Source organism: Nansenia antarctica, assembly GCF_963989245.1.
Source record: "Nansenia antarctica genome assembly, chromosome: 16".
NCBI classification, from domain to species: Eukaryota; Metazoa; Chordata; class Actinopteri; order Argentiniformes; family Microstomatidae; genus Nansenia; species Nansenia antarctica.
In genome coordinates, this window is record NC_137686.1 from 8290589 (window position 1) to 8316877 (window position 26289).

General features: G+C 47.9%; 2 protein-coding genes across 2 annotated transcripts; both read left to right on the plus strand.

Annotated features, from left to right (window-relative positions):
- The first annotated feature begins 3380 nt into the window (after nt 1–3380).
- cUnh6orf120 (chromosome Un C6orf120 homolog) lies at nt 3381–7041 on the plus strand. Its single transcript, XM_080546609.1, has 2 exons — nt 3381–3487; nt 5165–7041. Exon 2 carries the CDS (start codon nt 5297–5299, stop codon nt 5873–5875), a length of 579 nt encoding a protein of 192 aa, XP_080402735.1. The 5' UTR covers nt 3381–3487; nt 5165–5296; the 3' UTR covers nt 5876–7041.
- An 846-nt stretch (nt 7042–7887) lies between these two features.
- Nucleotides 7888–23132, plus strand: wipf2a (WAS/WASL interacting protein family, member 2a). The gene is made up of 8 exons (XM_080546606.1): nt 7888–8135; nt 13257–13412; nt 14578–14707; nt 14829–14987; nt 15923–16690; nt 18500–18754; nt 21220–21333; nt 22100–23132. The coding sequence occupies exons 2-8, from the start codon at nt 13350–13352 to the stop codon at nt 22141–22143; spliced, it is 1533 nt and encodes a 510-aa protein (XP_080402732.1). The 5' UTR covers nt 7888–8135; nt 13257–13349; the 3' UTR covers nt 22144–23132.
- Nucleotides 23133–26289: the final 3157 nt, after the last annotated feature.

A 26289-nucleotide genomic window follows, 5' to 3' on the forward strand; every position in this document is an offset into this window, starting at 1 on the left:
TGACAACATCAAACAAGCCAAGAATTTAACCAAGCGTTAAAACAAACAAACAAACAAAAAAATAAAATGAAAAAAAGAGACTATTATATACAGTACTTAACATAAAGCAAATTCATTTCAGTCTGACAAGGAATGTAGTTAGTTACCCCCATTCTGCCCATAAGACGACGACACATGAGCAAGATGAGAACTTTTGCGTGACTGGCATTTAGTACACACACACACACACACCATATGATTTTCAAGATGGCTGCCGAAGTCGATGTGCATTGCACACTATCCATCTTACACTCCCGTACGGTCAGCGAACCGCCCCCCCCGCCCACACGCACGCACACACACACACACACACACACACACACACACACACACACTCACACACATATACTTTGCATCCTAGTTTGAAAACTGTGAATTTCTTGTTTTTCTTTCTCTCTCTCTCTCTCTCTCTACGCTCCTGCCTCCCCTTTGAAAAAGCATGAAGTATCAAACCCTGAGTTGCTGTTTTGTTTACTGTTTGTTTTCTGTACAAACAAATATTCTTTTTTTCTTTTCTTTTTTTTCTTATTTTTATCCATCCTCCGCCATCTTTGTTCACAGTTTGCTGGTGGTTTACCCCCCCCATGAGCCTGAGCATTGTGATTGGGTAAAAATGGGGGCAGAATGGGGATAATAATAGCATATGGTGGCAGTATGTTGGCGATAAAGTAGTTATGAACTCATGATGACAATGGCACTGAATCTCTCCATGGCTGTTTTAACGGTTAGGGCCAGACGGCGTTAGCATGGTACTTCTACCTGTATACTGTATAAGGCAAGCATTGGTGCAAAAAACAACAACAACAACCTTCCACTAAAATCTGAATAGCAATGTTTATGGTGACCCGTCCTCCTCTCCTCCTCCACCTCCCTTTTCTCCCTCCCGCCATCCACCACATCCTGGCATTTGACATCACACCCCCACATCAACCAACCAGCGCTCCACTCCCACCTTCACCTTTCCACCTTCCCCCTTCTCCTCCTTCCACCGCCTTCAGTCACCTGTACTCCCACCCCCCCTCCCTTCCCCCCTTCCACCCCCTCCTTCAGTCGCCTGTACCCCCCCCTCCTTCCACCGCCTCCTTCAGTCGCCTGTACCCCCCTCCCCCTTCTATAGAGTCACATGGAAAGGATGTATAGTATTGCAAGTGACAAACATGCATATTTAAACATTTTTTCTGCCACATTATAAGAGAAAAGATGACCATTCTGTTTCAAAAACCTGTTTTTATAAGATATTAGATGCAGTGAGTTATTTTAAAGGCTGTTAAACTTCTAAAGAGTTGGTTAAACAAAACAAAAAAGACAAAAGACAACACTACTTTGGGTCACTTAAGTCTTGAACATCAGGAGAAGGCACCTTTTAGGGCCGGTGTCCGGGACATAGATTAAGCCAAATCTGGATTTAGATTAAAAAGTCTTCAATGGAGGTTCTCCATTGAGAGTGTGATTTAGTACAGGATTTGGCCTAATCTGAGTCCGGGAAACCGGCCCTCACAAGAGTTTAGTGTGGGACAATAACAATATAAGTGACCCAGTTTGAACTTTGACCTTTGTGACGTGACAGGATTGCTCATTACTGCTATATTGAACTCGGAAGCCTTAAATTGGTCAAGTGGTTTGCAATAATAATTATTACACTGAAGTGGTGATGCTAGTAAGCCCACTGTAAAGTAAGTGTTGTTTCTAACATGACGGATCTATCTACATACACAACATAGACTTGTTGAACGAGTATATCTATCTATATATAGGATTTACAATTTGATGTGGCTTTGAAAAAAAAAAAAAAAAAACATACTGGAGGAGATCATCCAACTAATTGTCAGACTCTTTCCCTGGAACATTTGTTGTGCTTTTTTGTTTAAAAAATACAGTTGGTGTTCATTAAAGTTTAAAAAAAATGACTATAAAAACAAAACAAAAAACAATGTGAAATTAGTACAGTTGATTTTATGAGTGAGGTGTGAGTGTGCATGCCTGGAAGGTTGATATGTAATTTAACAATTCTTAATCCAATTTAATACGTTTTTTGTATGATCATACTCATAACAGGCAAGAACATGATCATAAATGGATTACAAAATGGTTCTAGCAAATTGCTGCAAAGGAAATGAACGCTGTACATAACAATTAAAAGCTATACCTAATGAGAATAAAGAGAAATGGGTTATGATGTAGATGATGGAAAGAACAATTCTATACAGTCGATACATGTTTGTTTCACAAGGTGTCTCTCTAGAAACTTGCAGTGGTAGATTTGATATATCGAAGATTTCTCACTTTCACATGCTGTTATACTTTTCAATGCAGTTATGATGACTGCTGCTGGAATCAGATGCTTTGTGAGCGCTGTCAGAAAGCTGTCAGAGGATCTTTAGACAAACTTAGTAAAAAAAACATGGTTGGTTTTCTTCATTGGCAGGACAGCTGTGACACTAGTGTTGCCAAAGCCAAATTGAAGGTACAATAAAGTAACCAATGTGGTGAAGCCCTTCTCGACCAGACAGACTTCTTAGTTGTTGTGTTTCATAGTCCCTTTGATGACAACCCGATAATACATTTATAACCACTTCAGCTCCTTTCCTCTCTCTAGTGCTTATTGCTATGATAACAACTTTACAATCCCATATAACTGCCTGAACTTGCCTATTTGACAGTTGTCCAATTTCAGTGTAGGCATTTAGAGGCACTGCATTTTGATTACCATTGGACAAATAATTGATTCAATCATGTAGACATACAATCTACCCACAAGCATTTGTGGCCAGCTCAATAAGTATAAAGTAATTACACCACCACCACCATTCAATTAGTTATTTGCTTATGCATTGCAGGGCATCAGCCTGATATATCCAGTGGCTTGTAAGTGCTGTGACATGGTGAGAACTCTCAACTGGACCCAACTGCGGTGTACCACAGCCAGAGATGTGAAATTGACCATAAATCGATACTATTTTTAGACTAACTGGTCAGGATAGCATCATCACTGCCTCATGTCATATTGGTTCCTATTAAACGATTTTAATTTGTGAGAGGATGTGATTTATTTAGGTTTAGTGTTACCTCGTTGTGTTTCATTCTGCACTACTCTCCCTGGACTGTAGGTGGCGGTAGGGGGGTTGTAGTACTCTCCCTGGACTGTAGGTGGCGGTAGGGGGGTTGTAGTACTCTCCCTGGACTGTAGGTGGCGGTAGGGGGGTTGTAGTACTCTCCCGGGCCTGTAGGTGGTGGTAGGGGGGGCTGTAGTACTCTCCCGGGCCTGTAGGTGGCGGTAGGGGGGGTTGTAGTACTCTCCCGGGCCTGTAGGTGGCGGTAGGGGGATCTATGGTTGCGTGAGACTCCCAGGAAAAGGAAAGAAGTGAACTTTACACTGCTCTGTCTCTCTCCGGCTAAACGCTGGTAAAACAATAACCACTAGCTGCATCTGTACCGGAACAATGTGCGGGTGAGTAGCGGACGATCTTGACCCTCGTAACGTGTTGAAGAACTTAAATAAACGTGTCGGACAAATGACGCTTATCTCCGTATTACAACACACACCGCCTCGTTTCATCACACGCTAACAGTTGCTTAGCAATGCTGCTAGGTTAGCTAGCCACCTGCTAGCGAGGCGATTGTGCTGAGCGATAACTGGTGTTTTGCCATTATTATGTCATCTATATCACACCGATCAGTTGGTGTTTATTTTATCATAGACTAGGTTTGCTACTGGTGCATTTATTGTGTAGGTTTGATTTGATTGAAGTCGTCAGTTTTGCGTGTGTCAGTTGTAACACGGAGCTGTCAACTGTCATTAGACCCTGGTCTGGGTCTATGCGAGGTCGCACCATGTTGGGGGGTTTAAAGGCAGTTTAATTAGTTCAACTAACTAACTAATGCGATTATAGCTACAGGAGCTATTCTACAGGTCAGTGGCCTACTGCAAGAAGATAGCCAACTAATTCACTGGTCAATCCGTTGCCCAATGTGCCGAGCATGAGAGGGTGGGCGTACCGCTTCCGTGCCAGGGCATCTTTCTGCAGGATATAATCCGCAGTGTCTTGAAAAGTATTAAAAGTTGATAAATAAATTTTTGGAAAATCAAGACCCTTAATAAGTATTAAAAAGTCTTATCACGATTTTATGAGGTCTTGATTTAAAAAAAAAAAAAAAATTTAGACTCAGTCCATGGAGTTTGAGTCCTAAAAACGTTTTGTAAAAGTTCGTGAATGTATTAGTTTTATTAAAAAACAAAGATGAACCGGAGATTGTGTTGTATGATAGTGGAACTCAAACTGTTAAGTTAAAGGTGTCACTGATGTCAACGGTTACAGCTCGAAGTGGCGGTGAGGTCTGGAAAAATATTGACAAGCGAGGTGTTTAAAAAGTCTTAGAAAGGTATTGAAATTAACCTCAAGATTCCTGTATATACCCTGTCTTTCGCCATGACCGAGAGAGAGAGAGAGAGCCAGCCTTTTTTTATTTGCTAAATGATTGGCACAAGGTTGCAGCGGTCACACCACGTCTAATATTGAGACTAGCGGTCGCACGCTAAACGTATTTATAGGATTGCCAAGGGACCTTGGGGGCCAGGGGGCTTTTAGCCAAAGGCCATGCAAGTTAGTGGTGTCACTTTTCGCGTCACTGTACTACCGTCATGGTGATTCACTCAAGGAGTTATGATCACAACAACATCCCATAATAGCCATTAGTCTACTACATGACTTGGGCTAAAGCCATAAAAAGAGCCCTGCACTTTCACACTGTGTGGCGTGTACACAATGATTGTACTCTATTTAATCTCTCTCTGCCCTTCCTCCCGCTTACTTCAGGGCTTGTTGTTGTCGGTTATGTGAACAGTGTCACCAGACAGTTTTTTTTATATTGTGAGAGGGGCATTTTGTTTTGGATCTTTATATTTTGACCTCTTTCTCTGTCTCTCCTCCTTCCCTCCCCCTCTCTTTCTCTCTCTCTCCTTCCTCCTTCCCTCCCCCACTCTCTCGCTTGCTCTCCTTCTTCCCTCCCTCCCTCTCTCTCTCTCTCTCTTCCTCCTCCTCTCTCCTTCTCTCCTTCTCTTCCTCCTTCCCCCCTCCCACTCTCTCCCATTCTCTCCCTCCCTCCCCTGCTCTCTCCTTCCCTCCAGGTTATCAGCCTACAGCAGAGGGAGGATGTTCTCCTGCCGGTGACTGTCTGACAGCCTAACCTGAGATCCCCCCACCTCCACCTCTCCACCATGGTGCTCCTGTACTGACCTGAGACCCTCCACCTCCACACCATGGTGCTCCTCTACTGCAGCCTGCTGGGGGCCGCCCTCCTCCTCTTCCAGACGGGGGGCTCCTGGGGGTTCCTCCACCCCGTGGAGGAGGACGTCGTCCCAGAGGACTGGGTCCTCCTCCACGTGGTCCAGGGCCACATCGGCGCCGGCAACTACAGCTACCTGCGGCTGAACCACGACGGGCGGATCATCCTGAACATGCGCAGCCTGAAGGGCGACGCGGACCTCTACGTGTCGGACAAGACGCTGCGGCCCAGCTTCGACACCTACAAGCTGCACTCGGTCACCTGCGGGCAGGACGTGGTGGTGGTCCCCGGGGACTTCGTAAGGCCCGTGGGCATCGGGATCTACGGCCACCCCGCGTACAAGGAGAGCGAGTTTGAGATGCGGGTGTTTTACGATCAGACTGCCCCGCAGCAGGACCCCTTCTTTGGGAAGAACTCGTACCCGTCGGAGGAGGCCCGCGGCCAGCAGAGACACGCCCAGACGGAGGAGGACGAGGAGTTCCAGGAGGAGGAGTCTATCTTCTGGACTATCCTGATCGGGATTCTGAAGATCATACTTGAAATTCTGTTCTAGAAATGCGAAATTCTGTTCTAGAAATGCGAAATTATGTTCTAGAGTATGGAATTCTGTTCTAGAATGCAACATCCTGTTCTAGAATGCAAAATGCTGTTCTGGAGTCTGAAATGCCGTTCTAGAATACAAAGTCTGTTCTAGAATACAAAATTCAGTTCTAGAATGCGAAATGCTGTTCTAGAATATGAAATTCTATTCTAGAATACAACGTCTGTTCTAGAAGGCACGGCTGCTGCCATGATAGAGAGAGCGCTAGTGCACTTAGAATGAGGACAGCTGTGGTGGCGGAGTGCGTGTGTAGTAGTAGGACTAAGTCTGGCCTCGAAAGTGCTTCGAAACATTGTACTGAATCCAATGAACCTTGGTGGGGGGCGGCAAGGGCCGCAAACCGAAGGGAATATTTTTGGGGAATGAAACGTATTTTCACAATTCGATTGATTTGATCGATCATCCTTTGAATAATGAACAAAAAGGCAATTCCTCATTGGGTTGCCTGTCAATCAAGCCTCTGCAATTACAATTGGCCGAGGCTTACCTCTCTTCTGTGAAATGATTGAATCAAACCACTAGTCTTAATGTTGCATTATCTACATACAGTGATGTCTCCTGTCTTAATCAGGGGATGGCGGGCCTTGTTCCAATACTAATCAGATGCCCCCTTCCGTCCTCTCATGAATAGGTCCAAGCAACCTTTCCACTGCTTTGCTTTCACCAGTCAAATCATGTTAGATCAGTGATATATCTTCAAGGAGGGAAGGAAGGAAGGAAGGAAGGGTGCATTTTTAAGAGTATTCAAATAGGGCTCGAGTCTTATGGTGGCTGAGCAGAAACAAAGGCCTCACATCGGATGCATAACCAGCATGGCATGGTACCGCTCAGCTCTGCTCGGTTCAGCTCTAGTGTGGTTAGGGGGATATGTGTTTCCACTTGAAGAAAACATTTACTGTACTTTTTGTGCTTGACAGAGAAGACCCATGTCTAAACCTGTTCCCTCGGTCTGAATTATGCAAAACAAAAATGTAGTCTAACGTACCAGTGAGCAGAAACCTTCAACAACAGTGCCTTTCGAACAGTCATTTCTGGGCTGAATGTCGGGCAATGCAACATCTCATGCGATGAAGTCACTTTTGTAAGATTTTCAAATAAAGATAAAGGAATTATCTTTGCTTAAATGCTTCCTTCTCATTGATGTCTGTTTTAGGTTCTTCATCATCATCATCATGGTCATCATCACCTCCTGTCTGGGACATGCAGGAGTGTCGGGGTGTCTGGGACATGCAGTAGTGTCGGGGTGTCTGGGACATGCAGTAGTGTCGGGGTGTCTGGGACATGCAGCAGTGTAGCGGTGTGAGCTGGGACATGCAGTAGTGTAGGGGTTGACCTGTCTGGGACATGCAGTAGTGTCGGGGTTGACCTGTCTGGGACATGCAGTAGTGTAGGGGTTGACCTGTCTGGGACATGCAGTAGTGTCGGGGTGTGAGCTTAGTGTTGTCATACTCTTTGTCAGGCCAACAGTCTTTGTTTGTTTATTACTTGTAATGATAGAATGCTTTCCAGTAAACATATTTGAAATGCAAGATTTGGACAGGGAGATATGCAAGTGTGTGCGTGTGTGTGTCTCTGTCTCTCTCTCTCACACACACACACACACACTCGCTCTCTCTTTACCCTCTCTCTTTCTCTCTTTACCCCCCCTCACCCCCCCCTCTCTCTCCCTCTCTTTACCCCCCCCCTCTCTCTCTCTCTCTCCTTCTCTTTACCCCCCCTCTCTCTCTCTCCTTCTCTTTACCCCCCCTCTCTCTCTCTCTCCCTCTCTTACTCACTCATTCAGATGTCATCCCACGGAGGTCGCTGTTTCGCTGTTTTTCCACGTTGAGAATAATAAATCCTCGGGTTGTTAGCTCGGCGGTGATCCGGTTACCTGCCTCCATTTTGTGTCGGACGGGACGGGACGGCCTTCTGTCATTTCCGGGATTCGGAGAAGCGAAGCGGCCCGAGGAGAGACACGGCGAGGCAGAGAGTCTGGCAGCCCGGCCTGCAGGTCAGAGACGTGGGGGGACAGAGACAGACAGAGAACTGGAAATAAATAAACAGCCGATCTAGTTCGGAGAGGAAAGTGTCACTTGAACCCTGGACTACTTCTATCACCTGGATCTGGACGTGTTTGCATCCTTGTGGAGGAGGTGGACCATCCCGCTGACAGCTGGAGAGACACAGTCAACACCACCCTGCTAGCCCGCTAAGCTAAGCTAACTCCAGGGTACAAGAAACCGTAACTCTGTTTTTATATGCTGTTTTGTTTTTGAATGAGCTAGCCTAGTGAGAGGGCCTGCATGCCTTACTGCTGTCTGGGGATTGTCAGCAGAACTTGCCACAAACTAACTGCAGTTTCCACCATTCATGTTGTTGTTGTTGTGGAAGACGAGCGGTTCTTCGAGACAGAGACAGACAGGGTAAGTCACCAGGCTGCCACATCCACCCCGGGTGTCAGACAAATGTCCACAAAGATCATCAAATCGCGTTACTATACATACCCAGCCATCACCTTGTCTAACGAGTTAAAACGAAGAGCGAATACAGCATTTCCTAACTTTAATCATCATGTTTGTGGATCTGATTCAGTTCAGAGTGTCTAACTACAGCCAGCCTCGGTTACATCAAGATCAGTATTGGGGAATTTGGCAAACACTTTGCCAGCATTGTCTGTCTGTGTCTGGAGTGAGCCAGAGCAAATCTGTGCAGACAGGACACTTCATTCTCTGTTGCTGTGTGTGTCCACCTACCCAACACACCCAGCCTGTGGGCTTGTTTACTGGGCTGCTGGGGTGTTTTTGATCAGAAATGTCAGCAGAGAAATCAGACGAGACAGCTTGTCAAACCGGGCTTGAGGTTTTAATCTGTTTTCAATCTGTCCTCTCAACAGGCCCCCACCCCCCTTAGCTAACTTAGGCTATTTCCTTATTATCCACAAAAGCAGACAACTTCCTCATTGCCTGGGCCTGGGCCTCAGTGGCAGAGCAGTGTTGGCTTACATGTCTCCTGTAAGTATGTCACAAGACCAGACCCCGAGGATTATTGCTCCCATTCATTGGCTGCTCTCCAACTAGGTCTGTCCACCTGATAAGGTAAACCGTTTGTCTTTTACAGCAGTTTTTTCTTGGATGTAGCTGATCGAGAGAGAGAGAGAGAGAGAGAGAGAGAGAGAGAGAGAGAGAGAGAGAGAGAGAGAGAGAGAGAGAGAGAGAGAGAGAGAGAGAGAGAGAGAGAGAGAGAGAGAGAGAGAGAGAGAGAGAGAGAGAGAGAGAGAGAGAGAGAGAGAACGAGAGAACGAGAGAACTCTGGATATTACGGGGGGCGAGATATGGTACAGCAGGCAGCAATGATGATAACATTAGAACAATACTCATCACTGCTTTGCGCACAATCACACAACAGTGTCAGGTGCCTAGCCCTTACCTCACACATGGTAATGAGTCGTTAGCACATTGACACAGGTTGTTGACGTCTTCTCGTTCAAGGCACCGACTGTCACAAGTCACAGATATAATCACAGATATAAGATATAATCTTCACAGATATAATCTTATCTATCTGTTATTTATCTGTGTGTGTGTGTGTGTGTGTGTGTGTGTGTGTGTGTGTGTGTGTGTGTGTGTGTGTGGAGGTATTGGGAGAGAGATAGAGAAATATGAAGAGGCAATAAGGAGGCTGTGTGAGATAGTGTGTTATTTCTGATCTTCGCTCCACTCTGGGTTTCTGCTCTGGGGGCCGCAGCTTCACAGCGCCGGGTCATTTCCGCTGCTTGTCGCCGCTCTGGCAAGCAGCTCGCTCAGTGACATTCCATATGTTCTGTCTCCGTGAAAACCTGTTCAAACACTCACACAGGCAGGCAGCTCGTGGAATGGTGTCGGGCTGAGCAAGGGAGCATGGAGGGAGGGAGGGAGGGACAGAGGGTGGGGTTAAACTTTTAAGCTGGTTCAACGTGCTGTCTCAGGTCCATGTGTGAGTGAGTGAACAGGTTTGGGTAGCTCCACTGACCTGTGTCTCTGTCGAGCTGGTCTGAGGGACGAGCCTGAATGGGCCTCGAATTTCGGGGGGTGGTTGTGTTTTGGCGGGAGGCTCCTTGTCTTACCAAATCATTGGTTGGTCGGCCCAGGTTTGGGTGTGCTAGTAGTAGGCAACTCCTGTTACCGTCGTCAGTGAGTGTTAACGACCTGTTGTGTTAGTCATGCTAAACAGCAGAATGAGTGTTGTGTTAGTCATGCTAAACAGCAGAAGAAGTAGTGTTGGCCAATAGCGCTCACAGATCTGGGCTGGGGCGACCAGCGTGTGTCAGTAGATACTGGGCCGGCGGTTTCACAGACAGGGCTTAAGCCTAGTCCTGGACTAAATCACACTTTGTAAAACCTCCACTGAAGTCTAGTCCTTTTTAGTCTAGGATTAGGTTCAAGCCTTGTCTGTGAAACCGGCTCATTGTGTTTGAATCGGGTGTCCAACTTAACCTTGACTGACCTTAAGTCAGCACAGGGCAGCAGTGTGTGTTTAGGCACCGCAGGGATGTTAGTTTTGACACTGACTGGAGTTCACTTCATGTGGCAGGGAATGGGAATGGGAATGGGAATGGACTTTATTTGTCATTGCTACAGTACAGGTACCAAACAACGAAATTTAGGAGGGGTGGCTCCCCTGGTGTTAGGAAAGGATTTTTTTTTTTTTTTTTTTTTTTTAGAAAAAGCATAAAATCACAAGAAGGTAAGGAGCTGGTTTACATAAGTAAAGGCTATGTACACAATCCACTGTACTAGTCATATTGCACAAAAGTATTTTTTCACGTTATTTTAAAGTGTCACAGTTTGCAGGCTTGAAATGTACATGTTTGTGCCTCAGCACTAGCTGCCATACAATCCGTCCGGACTGTCCTGGGCCCAGAACTTAGGCCTTTGCTGTGTTCAGGGCCTTGACGGCCCTGTGGTAGAAGCAGTTCTTGTGCTGCTGTTTTTATTTTTTTGACCTTGTTATGTTAAAGGTCGACTCTGGGATTATTATGTCACGTCCGTGGAAACAGAGCAGATCTTTCATCAAAGATGTTGTAGCGAACAAGAGCGTCCACACTCCTTTCCCTGCCCTCCTTACCTACCTCATCTCCACAGCGTCTTCATCTCTTCCTCTCTTCTCTGAAATATCTTCGCTTTGGATTTTCTTTGCGTCGGACTTTCGCTCTGTCGCAACAAACACCCTTCACTCAACACACTCTCCCCTCTACACTCTCCCCTCAACACACTCTCCCCTCTACACACCTTTCACTCTACACACTCTTCCCTCTACACACTCTCCTCTCTACACACTCTCCCCTCTACACACTCTCCTCTCTACACACTCTCCTCTCTACACACTCTCCCCTCTACACACTCTCCTCTCTACACACTCTCCCCTCTACACACTCTCCTCTCTACACACTCTCCTCTCTACACACTCTCCCCTCTACACACTCTCCTCTCTACACACTCTCCCCTCTACACACTCTCCTCTCTACACACTCTCCTCTCTACACACTCTCCTCTCTACACACTCTCCTCTCTACACACTCTCCGCTCTACACACTCTTCACTCAACACACTCTCCTCTCTACACACTCTCCTCTCTACACACTCTCCCCTCTACACACTCTCCTCTCTACACACTCTCCTCTCTACACACTCTCCTCTCTACACACTCTCCGCTCTACACACTCTCCTCTCTACACACTCTCCCCTCTACACACACTCCTCTCTACACTCTCCTCTCTACACACTCTCCCCTCTACACACTCTTCACTCTACACACTCTCCTCTCTACACACTCTTGTCTCTACACACTCTTGTCTCTACACACTCTTGTCTCTACACACTCTCCACTCTACACACTCTCCTCTCTACACACTCTTGTCTCTACACACTCTCCTCTCTACACACTCTCCACTCTACACACTCTCCGCTCTACACTCTCTCCGCTCTACACACTCTCCCCTCTACACACACTTCACTCTACACACACTTCACTCAACACACTCTCCCCTCTACACACTTCACTCAACACACTCTTGTATCTACACTCTCCCCTCTACACACTCTCCCCTCTACACACTCTTCACTCAACATACTCTTCACTCAACACACTCTTCACTCAACACACTCTTCACTCAACACACTCTTCACTCAACACACTCTTCACTCAACATACTCTTGTATCTACACACTCTCCCCTCTACACACACTTGTCTCTACACACTCTTGTATCTACACACTCTCCTCTCTACACACTCTCCCCTCTACACACACTTCTCTCTACACACTCTCCTCTCTACACACTCTCCGCTCTACACACTCTCCCCTCTACACACACTTCACTCAACACACACTTCACTCAACACACTCTCCCCTCTACACACTTCACTCAACACACTCTTGTATCTACACTCTCCCCTCTACACACTCTCCCCTCTACACACTCTCCTCTCTACACACTCTTCACTCAACACACTCTTGTCTCTACACACTCTCCCCTCTACACACTCTCCGCTCTACACACTCTCCTCTCAACACACTCTCCTCTCTACACACTCTCCTCTCTACACACTCTCCTCTCTACACACTCTCCTCTCAACACACTCTCCCCTCTACACACTCTTGTATCTACACACTCTCCCCTCTACACACTCTCCACTCAACACACTCTTGTATCTACACACTCTCGTCTCTACACACTCTCCCCTCTACACACTCTCGTCTCTACACACTCTCCCCTCTACACACTCTCGTCTCTACACACTCTCCTCTCTACACACACTCCGGCAGGCACCGCCACACTGGTGTTGAGCTACTTCCACCAAGCAGCCAGGCTTATGAAGGAGGGCTATTAAGGCCTGGTGACTATTGACCTCCTACGCTCACACGCGTAATCCACCTGTGGATACCATGGTAACACATCTGTCATCCACTTCCTCCTTATGTACACCTGCGTTCATATGAGTACACAGCACAGCATCATCCACCTGTGTATATCTGATCCCAGTACAGATACTGTGTGTCTGATGCCTTACCTGCTGTCATCTACTGCTACCTCAGGGCTATTACTCAAGCTATTTCTATTAGTTATTATTTCTATTATTATGCTACTCTATTGTCTCTTTTATGTCCTATTTTATAAATAAAAAAAAGTATATATCTATAACTATCGCTATTTTCTCATGTTGCTAGGCAATGTCAAGGAACTGAAGCCAAAGAATTTGACTCTCTTATGCTTGTATAATGGGCTGTAACTTGATTCTGATTCTGATATGACACCATATCCCAGAGTTGACCTTTGACCCTCCTAACCTGTGCCCCCCCCTTATGTTTTGCAGGTGTCAGCGTGTCCCCAGAGCTGAGACGGTGAAGTAGCCCCCCTTCCCCCCCCTCCCCCCGTCACCCCCCCAGGGTGCCTACAGAGGGACAGGATGCCCATTCCTCCCCCTCCCCCTCCTCCCCCCGGACCCCCCCCACCCCCCACCTTCAGCCAGGTAAGCTCAGCTCTTCTGAGATCCACCGTTTAATACGACCGTCACAACAAACCGTATTAGGTGTTTCTATGACCATAATTATGCTATAACACGTTTAGAACTGATTTATAACACTGGTGTGGTTTATAGAGAGTGAGACAAGTGCTATAACACATCTAGCTGTTTTTGCTATCAGTATGTGTTTCTACAGCTGTGATTATGCTATAACACGTTCGTAAATCATTTATAAGACTGGTGTTGTTTATAAGGAGTGAGACAGAAAGTGTTATATCATTAGGGATGCTCCGATCTGGATTTTTGGGGCCGATACGGATCACCGATTTTTTTCCTCAAGATCAACCGATACCGATACCGATACCGAATTCTTTTTAAATACATAAGTGTAGGCCTACTGACTGGATAGCCTACATATTTTTTGCTTTTTAGACAAAAGTTTTGATCCATTAGGAACCAAGCAAACGCAGACCCATTTTTATGGCATAGTAAAAGTCTGGCCTATCACCCAGTTAGGGCCTGAAGCCCAAGTCAGTCGATATGGCTGTATAAAAGACATCATAAACGTGGCCTTCATGGTTTACATACTGTTACGTCCTCCTATGTTTTCTGTTCAGTTATCTGTCTTCCCCAGGAAAAAAAAATAAATAAAAAAAATAATCGTTTTTTGCGATCGGCCATTTTTGCCGATCACCGATCGAGTCATTTGGAGTGAAATCGGCCGATTTAAATCGGTGGCCGATAAATCGGAGCATCCCTATATATCATATTTTGCCGTTATAGCTACTGTATGTGATATGCTGTTAGTGCCATGCTCTACCAACCCAACTGAGCCACAAAGGACCACATGATAGCGTTCATTGTTGTTAGCGTTGATGAGCTAGTTAACGTGATAGCGTTCATTGTTGTTAGCGTTGATGAGCTAGTTAACGTGATAGCGTTCATTGTTGTTAGCGTTGATGAGCTAGTTAACGTGATAGCGTTCATTGTTGTTAGCGTTGATGAGCTAGTTAACGTGATAGCGTTCATTGTTGTTAGCGTTGATGAGCTAGTTAACGTGATAGCGTTCATTGTTGTTAGCGTTGATGAGCTAGTTAACGTGATAGCGTTCATTGTTGTTAGCGTTGATGAGGTTTGTTTGACGTGGCGGTGTGTTGTCCCCTCCTCTCAGGCCAACACCGTCGCTCCCAAGCTGTCGTCAGGTGAAACCAAGGGGAGAGGAGCGCTGCTCTCTGACATCCACAAAGGGGCGCGGCTGAAGAAGGTCGCAGTCAACGACAGAAGTGCACCTGTTTTTGAGAGTGAGTGTCACACACACTTTCTTTCTTTCTATCTCTCTCTCTCTGTCTGTCTGTCTGTCTGTCTGTCTGTCTGTCTGTCTGTCTGTCTCTCTCAACAACGTCTGTTCCTTTGCTCCTTCAGATTCCGGAAGTGGTGGTGGTGGTGGTGGTGGAGGAGGAGGAGGAGGTGGTGGAGGAGGTGGTGGTGGAGGAGGTGGAGGAGGAGGGTTCGGGTCAGGAGGACCCATGCCAATGGGAGGTCTGTTCCAGGGAGGTGTACCAAAGCTTCGGCCTGTTGGAGGTGAGAACTGTCAACATGAGTGTGTGTGTGTGTGTGTGTGTGTGTGTGTGTGTGTGTGTGTGTGTGTGTGTGTGTAGTTTGTAGTGTGTAGAGTGTGTAGAAGGGGTGCAGCGGTTCTGGGTTTCATATTGAACCGTACGGTTTGCCGTCCACGGTTCAGTACACACTAGTGAATGTGGTTATTTTTCGGTTTATGCTGCGTTCCATTGAAAGTGGGAGGTGGAGTTTGTCTGGAACGCAGTTGCTTCTTGTTCAAATGTTTGTTCATGGCGAGCAGAGTTGAGAACCTGACAACAGTTTGAGGAAGCCCCGGATTGCTACAAATCTGCGTTGTGCGGTCATTCATTTCGATTTTGGCTTCGAATACAATGATGAGGGAACGAAAACAGTGAACTGAAACGTTACTGCAACCATTGCTTCACGCGTGTCGTATGCGCACATGCGCTACCAGCTGTCATGGCTAAAGTGCACTTTTACTTTTATTTCTTCCTCTCCTCTACCAGTAGTCAAGGCTAAGAGGCACTTTAACATTTGAAAGTGTTTATTGCATTTTTTTTACATTTGAAAAAAACGTTTTTGTTTGATATATATTTATATTTGTATATTATTATACAGTATACCAGTAATATTCTGGAATGTGTCTGAATACTTCCATGAGTATAAGAAAAATAACGTAAAGTAACAGTTTGTAAATAAATAGTAGCATTTTTTTTCCCTCCTTTTTCTCTTCCACATACCCAGACTGTGACCCAAAAACCCAGGTTCACCTGAACCGTGGGCCAACTGAACCGTTGCACCCCTAGTGTGTGTGTGTGTAGAGTGTGTAGAGTGTGTAGAGTGTGTAGAGTGTGTAGAGTGTGTAGAGTGTGTAGTGTGTAGAGTGTGTGTGTAGAGTGTGTGTATACTGTACTGAAGTCTCTCCCCCCTCCCTCCAGACAGCTCAGTGGGCAGATCCGCCCTGCGCCCCCCCGGCTCCAGACCTGCCGCCCCCCGGCCCCCCCTGGGCCGCTCCGCCTCCCCCTCCCCCTCCCCGGCAGACAAGCCCTCCCCCCCGGAGGGGCGACGCACCCACCGCCCCTCCCTCCCCGACATCTCCCGCCCCCCCAGCTCCGCCTCCCACACAGGCTCCTCCCACTCCTCCTCGGGCGGGGGCGGCATGAAGCACAGCAGCTCGGCCCCGCCCCCTCCCCCGCCGTTCAACCGGGGTAACCGCGGCAACAACAGCAACCACGCCCCGCCCACACCCAACCAGAAAGCCGCCCCGCACCACCACACGTCATCGTCCTCCTCACACAGCCGGGAGAAGCCCCTCCCCCCCACCCCCCACAGAGGCCCCGCCCTGCCCTCCTCCGCACCCCCTCCCTCCATGAGACCTCCCCCTTCCTCCACGCGGCCGCCCACCGGGGGGGGGTCCTCGGCCCCCCCTCCGCCCCCGCCGTACAGGCACCCGTCTGGGTCGGGAGGGGGGGGCGGGGTCTCCAACGGCCCCTCCCACGGGGACCACGGGGCCCCGGAGCTGCCCCAGAGGCACAACTCCCTGCACAAGAAGCATTCCTCCTCCTCCTCCTCATCCTCCTCCGGCGGGGGGAACAGCCACGGGCGCTCCGCCGCCCCCCCGCCCCCCCCCTCGCCGTCTCCACAGCCGCAGCCGGCAGGGGGCCGCCCCCCCCCACCTGCCAGGGAGCCCCCGGGACGCAGAGCAGGTGAGGATGAGCCGGGGTGACTCTTGGATTCCCTGCGTTGTGTGTCGAGTGTTCAAACTCTCCTGATCTGTGGAGACTCAAGTCATATCAGAGACTGTTTAGCTCAGTGAAGTCATATCAGAGACTGTTTAGCTCAGTGAGGTCATATCAGAGACTGTTTAGCTCAGTCCAGGGTTCCCGCGGGATCGTAAAACGTTTTTTTAAGGCCTTAAAATTTCTTAAATATGATTCGCTAGGTCTTAAAAATGTATTGGATTAGGAAGCTACTTCTTTGTTATAGCTTACTGTCTCTGTATCGCGTTTTAAACGTGTTTGTGGGGAAACAGTCAAGTCATATCAAGGACTGTTTTAGCTTATAGTCCGGCCTCATCCCCTATACCTCTCAACCAGCTGAATCCAAACGGTGTTGTTAAGCGACACCTCCACCTGACCCTCTGAGATGCGGGATTGAATCCCTCCCGTATGACTCCAGTGGAGGCTGGTGGAGGTAGAAATCGGAGGACACCACGTGTGTGTTCCGCTCCGTGCATCACGACGAGCCCGTCCCCCGAGTCCGACCTCCACCAGCCTCCCCTGTGTTGCCCCCCATACCCCCCGACCGCCCCCACCCCACCAGCCTCCCCTGTGTTGCCCCCCATACCCCCCGACCTCCACCAGCCTCCCCTGTGTTGCCCCCCATACCCCCCGACCTCCACCAGCCTCCCCTGTGTTGCCCCCCATACCCCCCGACCGCCCCCACCCCACCAAATCGTCACAGACTGGTTTGGCTCGTACAACCCTCGGGTTGGATACAAAAAAAAACATATGCACTCTCTCAGTGTACAATGTAAGTCACGTTTGCATAAAAGCGGCTGCTAAATGGCTTCTGTTCCATCAGCACTACCTGGGCCTGAGGTGGGCTGTGTGTGTGTGTGTGTGTGTGTGTGTGTGTGTGTGTGGTGGGGGGGGCATATTTAAATCCAGAGAGGATTGTCAAACAGGAAAGCGCTTGCGTTTGCTCGGGGGGGGCCGGATACTCTGTTGTGATTGGCTGGCCGAGCGCTTCGCCACGAGGACTCCTGGTTCATCTGCATTCCGCCAGCCCTCTGGAATATTCCGGAATTCCTCCCTCCCTCCCGCTGTCTCTCTTTCTCTCTTTCATTTGTTCATTCACTCTCTCACCCGCTCCCTCTTTACATTAGGCTACTCAGTATATCTGCCCCCCCCCTCTCTCTCTCTCTCTCTCTCTCCCTCTTTCTTCCTCTCTCGCTCTCTCCCTCTCTCTTCCTCTCCCTTTCTCTTGCTCTCTTCCTCTCTCTTCCTCTCTCTTCCTCTCTCTCTCTCCCTCTCTCTCGCTCTCTCTCGCTCTCTCTCGCTCTCCCTCGCTCTCCCTCCCTCTCTCTCTCACCCTCTCTCTTCCTCTCTCCCTCTCCCTCTCTCTCTCACCCTCTCTTTTCCTCTCACCCTCTCTCTTCCTCTCTCTTCCTCTCTCCCTCTCTCTCTCGCTCCCTCTCCCCTTTCTTTCTCTTATTCATTGTCTCTCCCTCCAGTATCTCTGGTATCTAAGGACACAGTGAACTGTGCATCTAACGTCATCGTAGTCGTAACGCGTAAAGCTCAAACAAATCACACACACACAATAGGACAGCCTGTTGGGTAGGGTTGTATAGATCTCCAGTCTCCTGATTAGTGTGTGTTTTGTTTCTCACTGTGTGTGTGTGTGTGTGTGTATATGTGTGTGTGTGTGTCTGTCTCTGTGTGTCTCTCTGTCTGTATGTGTGTGTGTGTGTGTGTGTGTGTGTGTATGCGTGTGTGTGTGTGTGTGTGTAGCTCCCCAGGTGCCTCACCCCGGGTCTCGTAACGGCAGCCGTGACGCCCCCCCTCCCCCGCCCCCCTACCGGGTCCACAGCTCCTCCTCAGACCCCCACGGCCGGGGAGGGAAGCCCCCTCCTCCTCCCTCCTCCTCCTCCTCCTCCTCCCGTACTCCAGCCGGACCACCGCCGCCTCCCCCACCCATCCGCAACGGACACTCCTCCTCCTCCTCCTCTTCCTCCATCTCCTCCTCCTCCAAGTCCTCCATCATAGGTGAGTCAGTGACCCCCCTCTTTCACCCCCTCCATCTTCCACCCCCTCCATCTTCCACCCCTCCATCTTCCACCCCCTCCATCTTCCACCCCTCCATCTTCCACCCCTCCATCTTCCATCCCTCCATCTTCCACCCCTCCATCTTCCACCCCTCCATCTTCCACCCATCTTCCACCCCTCCATCTTACATCCCCTCCATCTTCCACCCCTCCATCTGTCGTCCTCTCCCAGGTCTGGTCCTCAGGGACCCACTGCGTTCTGCTCCGTTTCACTTTTCTAACCGCTCATTAAGGATGGACGACAGCAGAGACTGAACCCAGAGCAATTTAGAACGAAGTGAAATGAAACATTATATCATTGACGGCCGTTATCGAAGGCAAACTCAATGTACAAAGATAGGGCTGGCTGTAGCAGCTCCGCAGTAACAAATGCGCTTCCAGTAGGGACGACGCTATAACAAGTCCAGGAAAGGTTCCGCCACGCACAACTCTCCTCCTGAGACACCTTAACTCTCCTCCTGAGACATCTTAACTCTCCTCCTGAGACACCTTAACTCTCCTTCTGAGACACCTTAACTCTCCTCCTGAGACATCTTAACTCTCCTCCTGAGACACCTTAACTCTCCTGAGACACCTTAACTCTCCTGAGACACCTTAACTCTCCTGAGACACCTTAACTCTCCTGAGACACCTTAACTCTCCTCCTGAGACACCTTAACTCTCCTCCTGAGACAGCTTAACTCTCCTCCTGAGACACCTTAACTCTCCTCCTGAGACGCCTTAACTCTCCTCCTGAGTCACCTTAACTCTCCTCCTGAGACACCTTAACTCTCCTCCTGAGACGCCTTAACTCTCCTCCTGAGACACCTTAACTCTCCTCCTGAGACACCTTAACTCTCCTCCTGAGACACCTTAACTCTCCTCCTGAGACACCTTAACTCTCCTCCTGAGACACCTTAACTCTCCTCCTGAGTCACCTTAACTCTCCTCCTGAGACGCCTTAACTCTCCTCCTGAGACACCTTAACTCTCCTCCTGAGACACCTTAACTCTCCTCCTGAGACACCTTAACTCTCCTCCTGAGACACCTTAACTCTCCTCCTGAGTCACCTTAACTCTCCTCCTGAGACGCCTTAACTCTCCTCCTGAGACACCTTAACTCTCCTCCTGAGACACCTTAACTCTCCTCCTGAGACACCTTAACTCTCCTCCTGAGACACCTTAACTCTCCTCCTGAGACGCCTTAACTCTCCTCCTGAGACACCTTAACTCTCCTCCTGAGACGCCTTAACTCTCCTCCTGAGACATCTGGTGGAGGTAGAAATCGGAGGACAGGCTTGTCGTGTGTGTGTGTGTGTGTGTGTGTGTGTGTCTGTGTGTCTGTGTCTGTGTGTCTGTGTGTGTGTGGGTGTGTGTGAGTCCGTCCTCCTATTTCTACCTCCCCTAGCCTCCCCTGTTCTAATCCCTAGTGTGTTTGACCACGACCCTAAAGCTCTCTCTCCCTCATGGTCCTGAGCACCATCACCTCCTGCTTGCCAGGCAGGGATTCAGTCACGGGCCTAAAATAACCACCCGCAGTCAAATTACACCTCTGAAATTCAAATGAACTCCCGGTTCCTCTTCCAGCCTGGCCTCCCCAAGCACAGAGCGCCAGGAGAGTTCCTCGATAGACGGGATTAGAGAGATTCCCGCCAGGGACCAATTATACTGAGAAATGTGCTCACTCACTGCAACGTCAGTCGCTTTGGGTGGAAGCGTCAGCTAAATGGCGTACACTGTGGGTATACGGTTTCACGTGACATTTAGGGGCCCGGTTGTTTTGACCGTTGCTCTGCTGGTTGTGAGTAGAGAATTAAAGGCAGATAGTCTTGTTGTTTTCACCGCAACCGAAGTCTGTGTTTCCTTTGTCCTCGCTGACTCCTACAGTATTAGATTATATTAGATGACTCGGCCAGATTGGAGGCTGTTTCTAGGTAGACGATTGTTTTTTCCCCCCCGTCATAGCTCAGAGAAAGGGATATCGAAAGATCACTGAAAGGTGGTTAAAGGTCAGGGTCCTCAAGCCTGCAGCGCTTCGGTCTTGTTGGTGCATGTGAGATGGATGGCTTTATATTGTTTGATATTTATATTGTTTGATATTTATATATGTTTTTTAGATATTTATATATGTAAATATCCTTTAGACTTTTTTGGAGTGTAGAGCCTAAAGAAGAAAACAAGTGCTTCACTGTCCCATTACAGTACTGACTCAAGGCCATGTAGTTTCTAATGTTGATGTTCTGTTCTTGACTCTGAACCTCTCTCCCTCTCTACCTCCCACTACCTCTCTACCTCTCTCTCTCTCCCCTCTCTCCCTCCCTCTCCCTCTACCTCTCTCTCTCTCCCCTCTACCTCTATCCCTCTCTCTCTCTCTCCCCTCTCTACCTCCTTCTCTACCTCTCCCCCTCTACCTCTCTTTGCCCCTCAGATGATTTTGAGTCCAAGTTCAACTTCCACCCTGTTGAAGACCTTCCTCCTCCTGAGGACTACCGGCCGTTCCCTAAGATCTACCCCAGCAAGAGCAACAACAATAACAACAGAGGTACGGACAGCCCTGTGTGTGTGTGTCGTGTGTGTATGTGTCGTTTATGGTGTGTGTGTGTCGTGTGTGACAGCCCTAATGCATTCTCCATACCTGCTGTGTGTGTATCGTGTGTGTGTGTGTGTATCGTGTGTGTGTATGTGTGTGTCGCGTGTGTGTGTGTCGTGTGTCGTGTGTGTGTGTGTGTGTGTGTGTGTGACCACCCTAATGCATTCTCCATACCTGCTGTGAACATTGCAGCGGCCTATTAAATCTCCCTCGACCTGGATCAGAGTTTAACACGTCAGCTGGCCACGTCACATGACCTGGCAATCTGGTACAAGGCTGCGCGCTCGATGACCATTGGCTGCCGCGCTTACCGCCCCTCGCGACAGTCGTCAGACTTTAACTAGAATGTTAGCGTACACTTTTAGAGTGTTGTTGTATATAACCTCCGCTTTATGGCGTCACAATGACAGAACTGTACTGTGGAATCTCTGCTATGGACCTTCTGTCAATGATTGCTAAGGCTTATAATAATAACAATAATAGCTTTTATTTGTATAGCACTTTTCCTGCAAAAGTTGCAGCTCAAAGTGCTTTAATCATGATATAATCATCATTTAATTATTTAGTCATTTAAAGGCAATATTAAAAAGATGGGTTTTCAGTCTTATGCAGTTGTTGTTGTTGTTGTTGTTGTTGTTGTTGTTGTTGTTGTTGTTGTTGTTGTTGTTGGAGCGAGGAACTGACCTGAGGTAACCCTTGTTTCCCCTGCTTCCTGTAGGCATGATCAGAGGGGCACCCCCAGCGCCGCCAGTGGGGAGGTGAAGCAGGAGAGACTCAGGAGACACAAGGACTTAATATCTCAACTAGTCTAGTCAATCAACGGACTTTCAGGGGAGTGTTTCAATGCACTCGAAACACACACACACACACACACGCACACACACACACACACACACACTCACACACACACACCCTCGCGCACACACACACGCGCGCGCACACACACACACACACACACTTGCACATTTAGACATTCTTTGAATAACCAGCCAGGAGCAAGTTGTCAGGAAATGCATACTGTAGCAAAAAAGATATCACCACTCTGGTTCCACATAGTGACTCTGTTTTGTTCAGTCACCCCCCCCCCGCCCCCTACCCCTCCAGTTCTCTGTTTTAACATGATAGAACAAAACCACTTTAAAACCTGAGAGAGAGACGCTTTGACCCTTTGACCTTCTCAACTGCGCTGTGGCAACCAGCCAATCAAAATCTTTCTACGTGATATGGGGGGCGGGGGCCATGATGTTGACACTACACGACTATATACTGTATATATATAGCAGGACCAACTAAGACTTCCGAATTGAGCATTCCACCTACTGTTTTTGTTTGAAAAGTGGGCATATTCCATGATGATGATGATGATGATGATGATGATTTCCGCCATTTATGAATAATGTGTTTAATTTCCATTGCTAATAGCCATGATTTTGCTGTCAACGGGAGGTATTACTATGACTTACTTTGAACACTACTTTGAAAACCCATTCTGACGTTTTGTTTTGTTTTGTTTTTTTGATTGACATGTTGGCTGGCCAATAGCGTGCCAGGTTTTCATGATGACTAGCCACAAAGAAGGAGCGCTGCGTTCCACCACGCCCCCCAGCGTTGCAGACAGTGCAGCAGCTGTCATAGGTGTGTGTGTGGTGGACGTGTTCCTTTATGTCTTACATGGCCATACAACCAGTGCCAGCTGAAGGTGTGTGGAATTAAATTCCCTACCCCTCTCTCCCTCCTTCCCTCCCTCTCTCTCTCCCTCCCTCCCTCTCTCCCTCCTTCCCTCCCTCCTTCCCTCCCTCCCTCCCTCCCTCCCTCTCTCCCTCCCTCCCTCCCTCTCTCCCTCCCTCTCTCCCTCCCTCCCTCCCTCCCTCTCTCCCTCCCTCCCTCCCTCTCTCCCTCCCTCTCTCCCTCCCTCCCTCCCTCCCTCCCTCCCTCTCTCCCTCCTTCCCTCCCTCTCTCTCTCCCTCTCTCCCTCCTTCCCTCCCTCCCTCCCTCTCTCCCTCCCTCCCTCCCTCTCTCCCTCTCTCCCTCCCTCCCTCCCTCCCTCTCTCCCTCCCTCCCTCCCTCCCTCTCTCCCTCCCTCCCTCCCTCTCTCTCTCTATGAAGTGCCAAAGGTGGGTGGAATAGAGAGAGTGTTGCCTCCCTTACTTAGCAAAGCTTTGTTGACTTTTCTGTTGACTTTCCATTCCTGGAGCTAAACTGGGACTCTAGACAGACAGACAGACATTACTTGAATGCTTGTTGTCAAGTTATAAGAAGAAGAATCTAACCAGCCAGTTTTTATATTGTGAGAGTTGGGGCGTTTCTGTTTTTGATATTTGCATTTTGATTTCTCTCTCTCTCTCTCTCTTTACCCCTCCCCCTCCTCTCTCTCGGGGCATTGCTCTAGGGCAGCTTAACTGCTTAACCATGGACGCGCGTGCGCGCTCAGTGCACGTTGGCGTGTGTATGAATCACATGTATGCTGAGTGTGCTGCAGCCAGGTGTATCTGAAAGTCTTACTAAAACGCCCTCAGCGCTACACAAAGCATCAGGTATCCAGACTGTTGCTCTTTTCTATGTTTTACGGGGGTCAAGATGTAACGCTCCTAAACTTTATTGATCGAGGGAGGAGGAGGAAGGAGGAGGCCGGTCAGTCGGTCGGTCGCTGAGAGTACTGTAATGTATGAAATGCAGCTTTTGCTTTATTTGCTGTTGTTCTTATTTTGACCACAAGGGGGCGACCAAGGCTAGATGACCCCCTGTTCCTGATGAATTGAGTACAGTAGAGGAGCTTTGCTGGGCTGTGTCAAACGAGCCTGTCTGTTTCAGGCCTTTATATATATAAGGGATGCCGCATCACTGTTGGTTACGGAAGCCTTCCTCAAGGGAACAGTTTAAACCGTTAAGATCTTATATCTCTATTTTGTTGTACCCAGAATATTTTATTTTGCTGCTGGTGAGACCCCTTTAGTAGGAAATGTATAGCCAGAGGGAGACTGTGATGACAATGAGGTTGTTTTTTTAATGCGTCGCTATGCAAGGAACGGTTTTGTATGGACTCTCACTTCTTTTTTGTCATTGGTAGCAACTAACCAAAAAAATAAGGTAAACACTTAAGTGCCAGAAAACTTTGTTGTTGGGCGTAGATTTGTCTTGGTGAATTTGTGTTTTTTCTTCCTTTTCTTGTTTATGACCTAAATGTTTGATTATCGCCTGTCATTATTGTGATTTTTGTTGAGATGACGCTTCATGGTGCACGAGAACAACGCGGACCAACGCATGAGGCAACTGGGCCTGGTTCCAATACTTTAGAAAGGTTCCTTCCTTCCTTCCTTCCTTCCTTCCTTCCTTGAGGTAAAGGTTGATCTAACATGATTCCATTGTTCCATTCCATTCCATTCCATTCCATTCCATTCCATTGGTCCAAGCAAGCTTTTCATTGCATTGCTTTCACCTATCAAGTCACCATGTCTGATCAGTGGTTTGTTCTAGGAAGATAGGAAGGAAGGATGGATGGAAGGATGCAGACAGGGCCCAGAACACCTCCTTATGTCCATTCCAGTTCTTTCGTTCACCCCCTCTTGCTAGTTGTTGCCTTACAACACTTCCATTCTCATACTTATCGGTACCATTTGCATTTGAAAACAAACACACACACAAAAACAATAGCAAATTCAAAAAAGAAAAGAAGAAGACACGATTCTATAAAAAAAAGGAAAGAAAATGCAATAAATAATGTATATTTACAGAACGTATGAGGAATATGGTAATAATCATAGTTATTATTGATTTATTTTTTATGTTGTAAAAAGCTTGTAATATAGGGAAAAAGACAGATGATTAAAGATTCTAACAGCGGCGGCGTTGTGGGGCTCCAGGCAGAGAGACTGGTCTTTCTGATGCAGCACTTCTCTGTATGCTAAAGTCTCGTCTGGCAGATGCCATGTAATACGGCCCTTTTCAAATACTTTCAAAAATACCACCCCTCTCCTCCCTCCCTCTGTGTTATCCCTGACTTACTGTGATCGGATCGGTCAAAGCAAGCTTTCAGCTGCAATTGCTTTCACCGATCATAACAAGTCAGATCAGAGATTTATTCAAGGAAGCGACGAGGGAAGGTTGTGTTTTGAGAGTGTTTAAACAGGGTCCAACTCTGGCTCCGGCGAGACTACTGTATGCTTGACCATGGTTGTGTATTTGAATGGTTGGAAAATGAAATTGTTCTCACACAGGTGAACAACTGACCATGGGTGTGTGTTTGAATGCTTGCAAACTTTATTGTTCTCACACAGGTGACAAAACTGACCATGGGTGTGTGTTTGAATGGATGGAAACTTTATTGTTCTCACACAGGTGACAAAACTGACCATGGGTGTGTATTTGAATGGATGGAAACTTTATTGTTCTCACACAGGTGACAACACGGACTGTGTGTTTGTGTGGCATGTTCCTCTCACATGTCCATTCTAAGCAGAACCTCTGTCTCACAAACTGTCATTTCACTACTTGTTAATCAACCATGTTTTATCAATTGAAATAAATATATGCCTTTGGGGAAAAAGGGTACACCGTTGTTGAACTCTGTCATTTGATGTCTGTTGTGTGTGCCACTCGATTACTTTGATCATGGAAAAAGGTTTTCAAAAGATACATTTTTTCACACACACACATCTGGAATGACATCCCATATTACATTGAGAAACAGCCTCTCTCATATAAACACCATCTGAGGGAAGGATACACCTGCAACCACTGACCCAACTCACATACCACATAGAGCTGTGGAACTGGAAGGTTTTCCTGTCTTCTTCTATGATTGAATGAATGAATGAATGAATGAATGAATGGTCTTTATTGTCATTGCTATAGTACAGGTACCAAACAACGACATTTAGGAGGGGGGGCTCCCCTGGTGCTAGGAAAGAA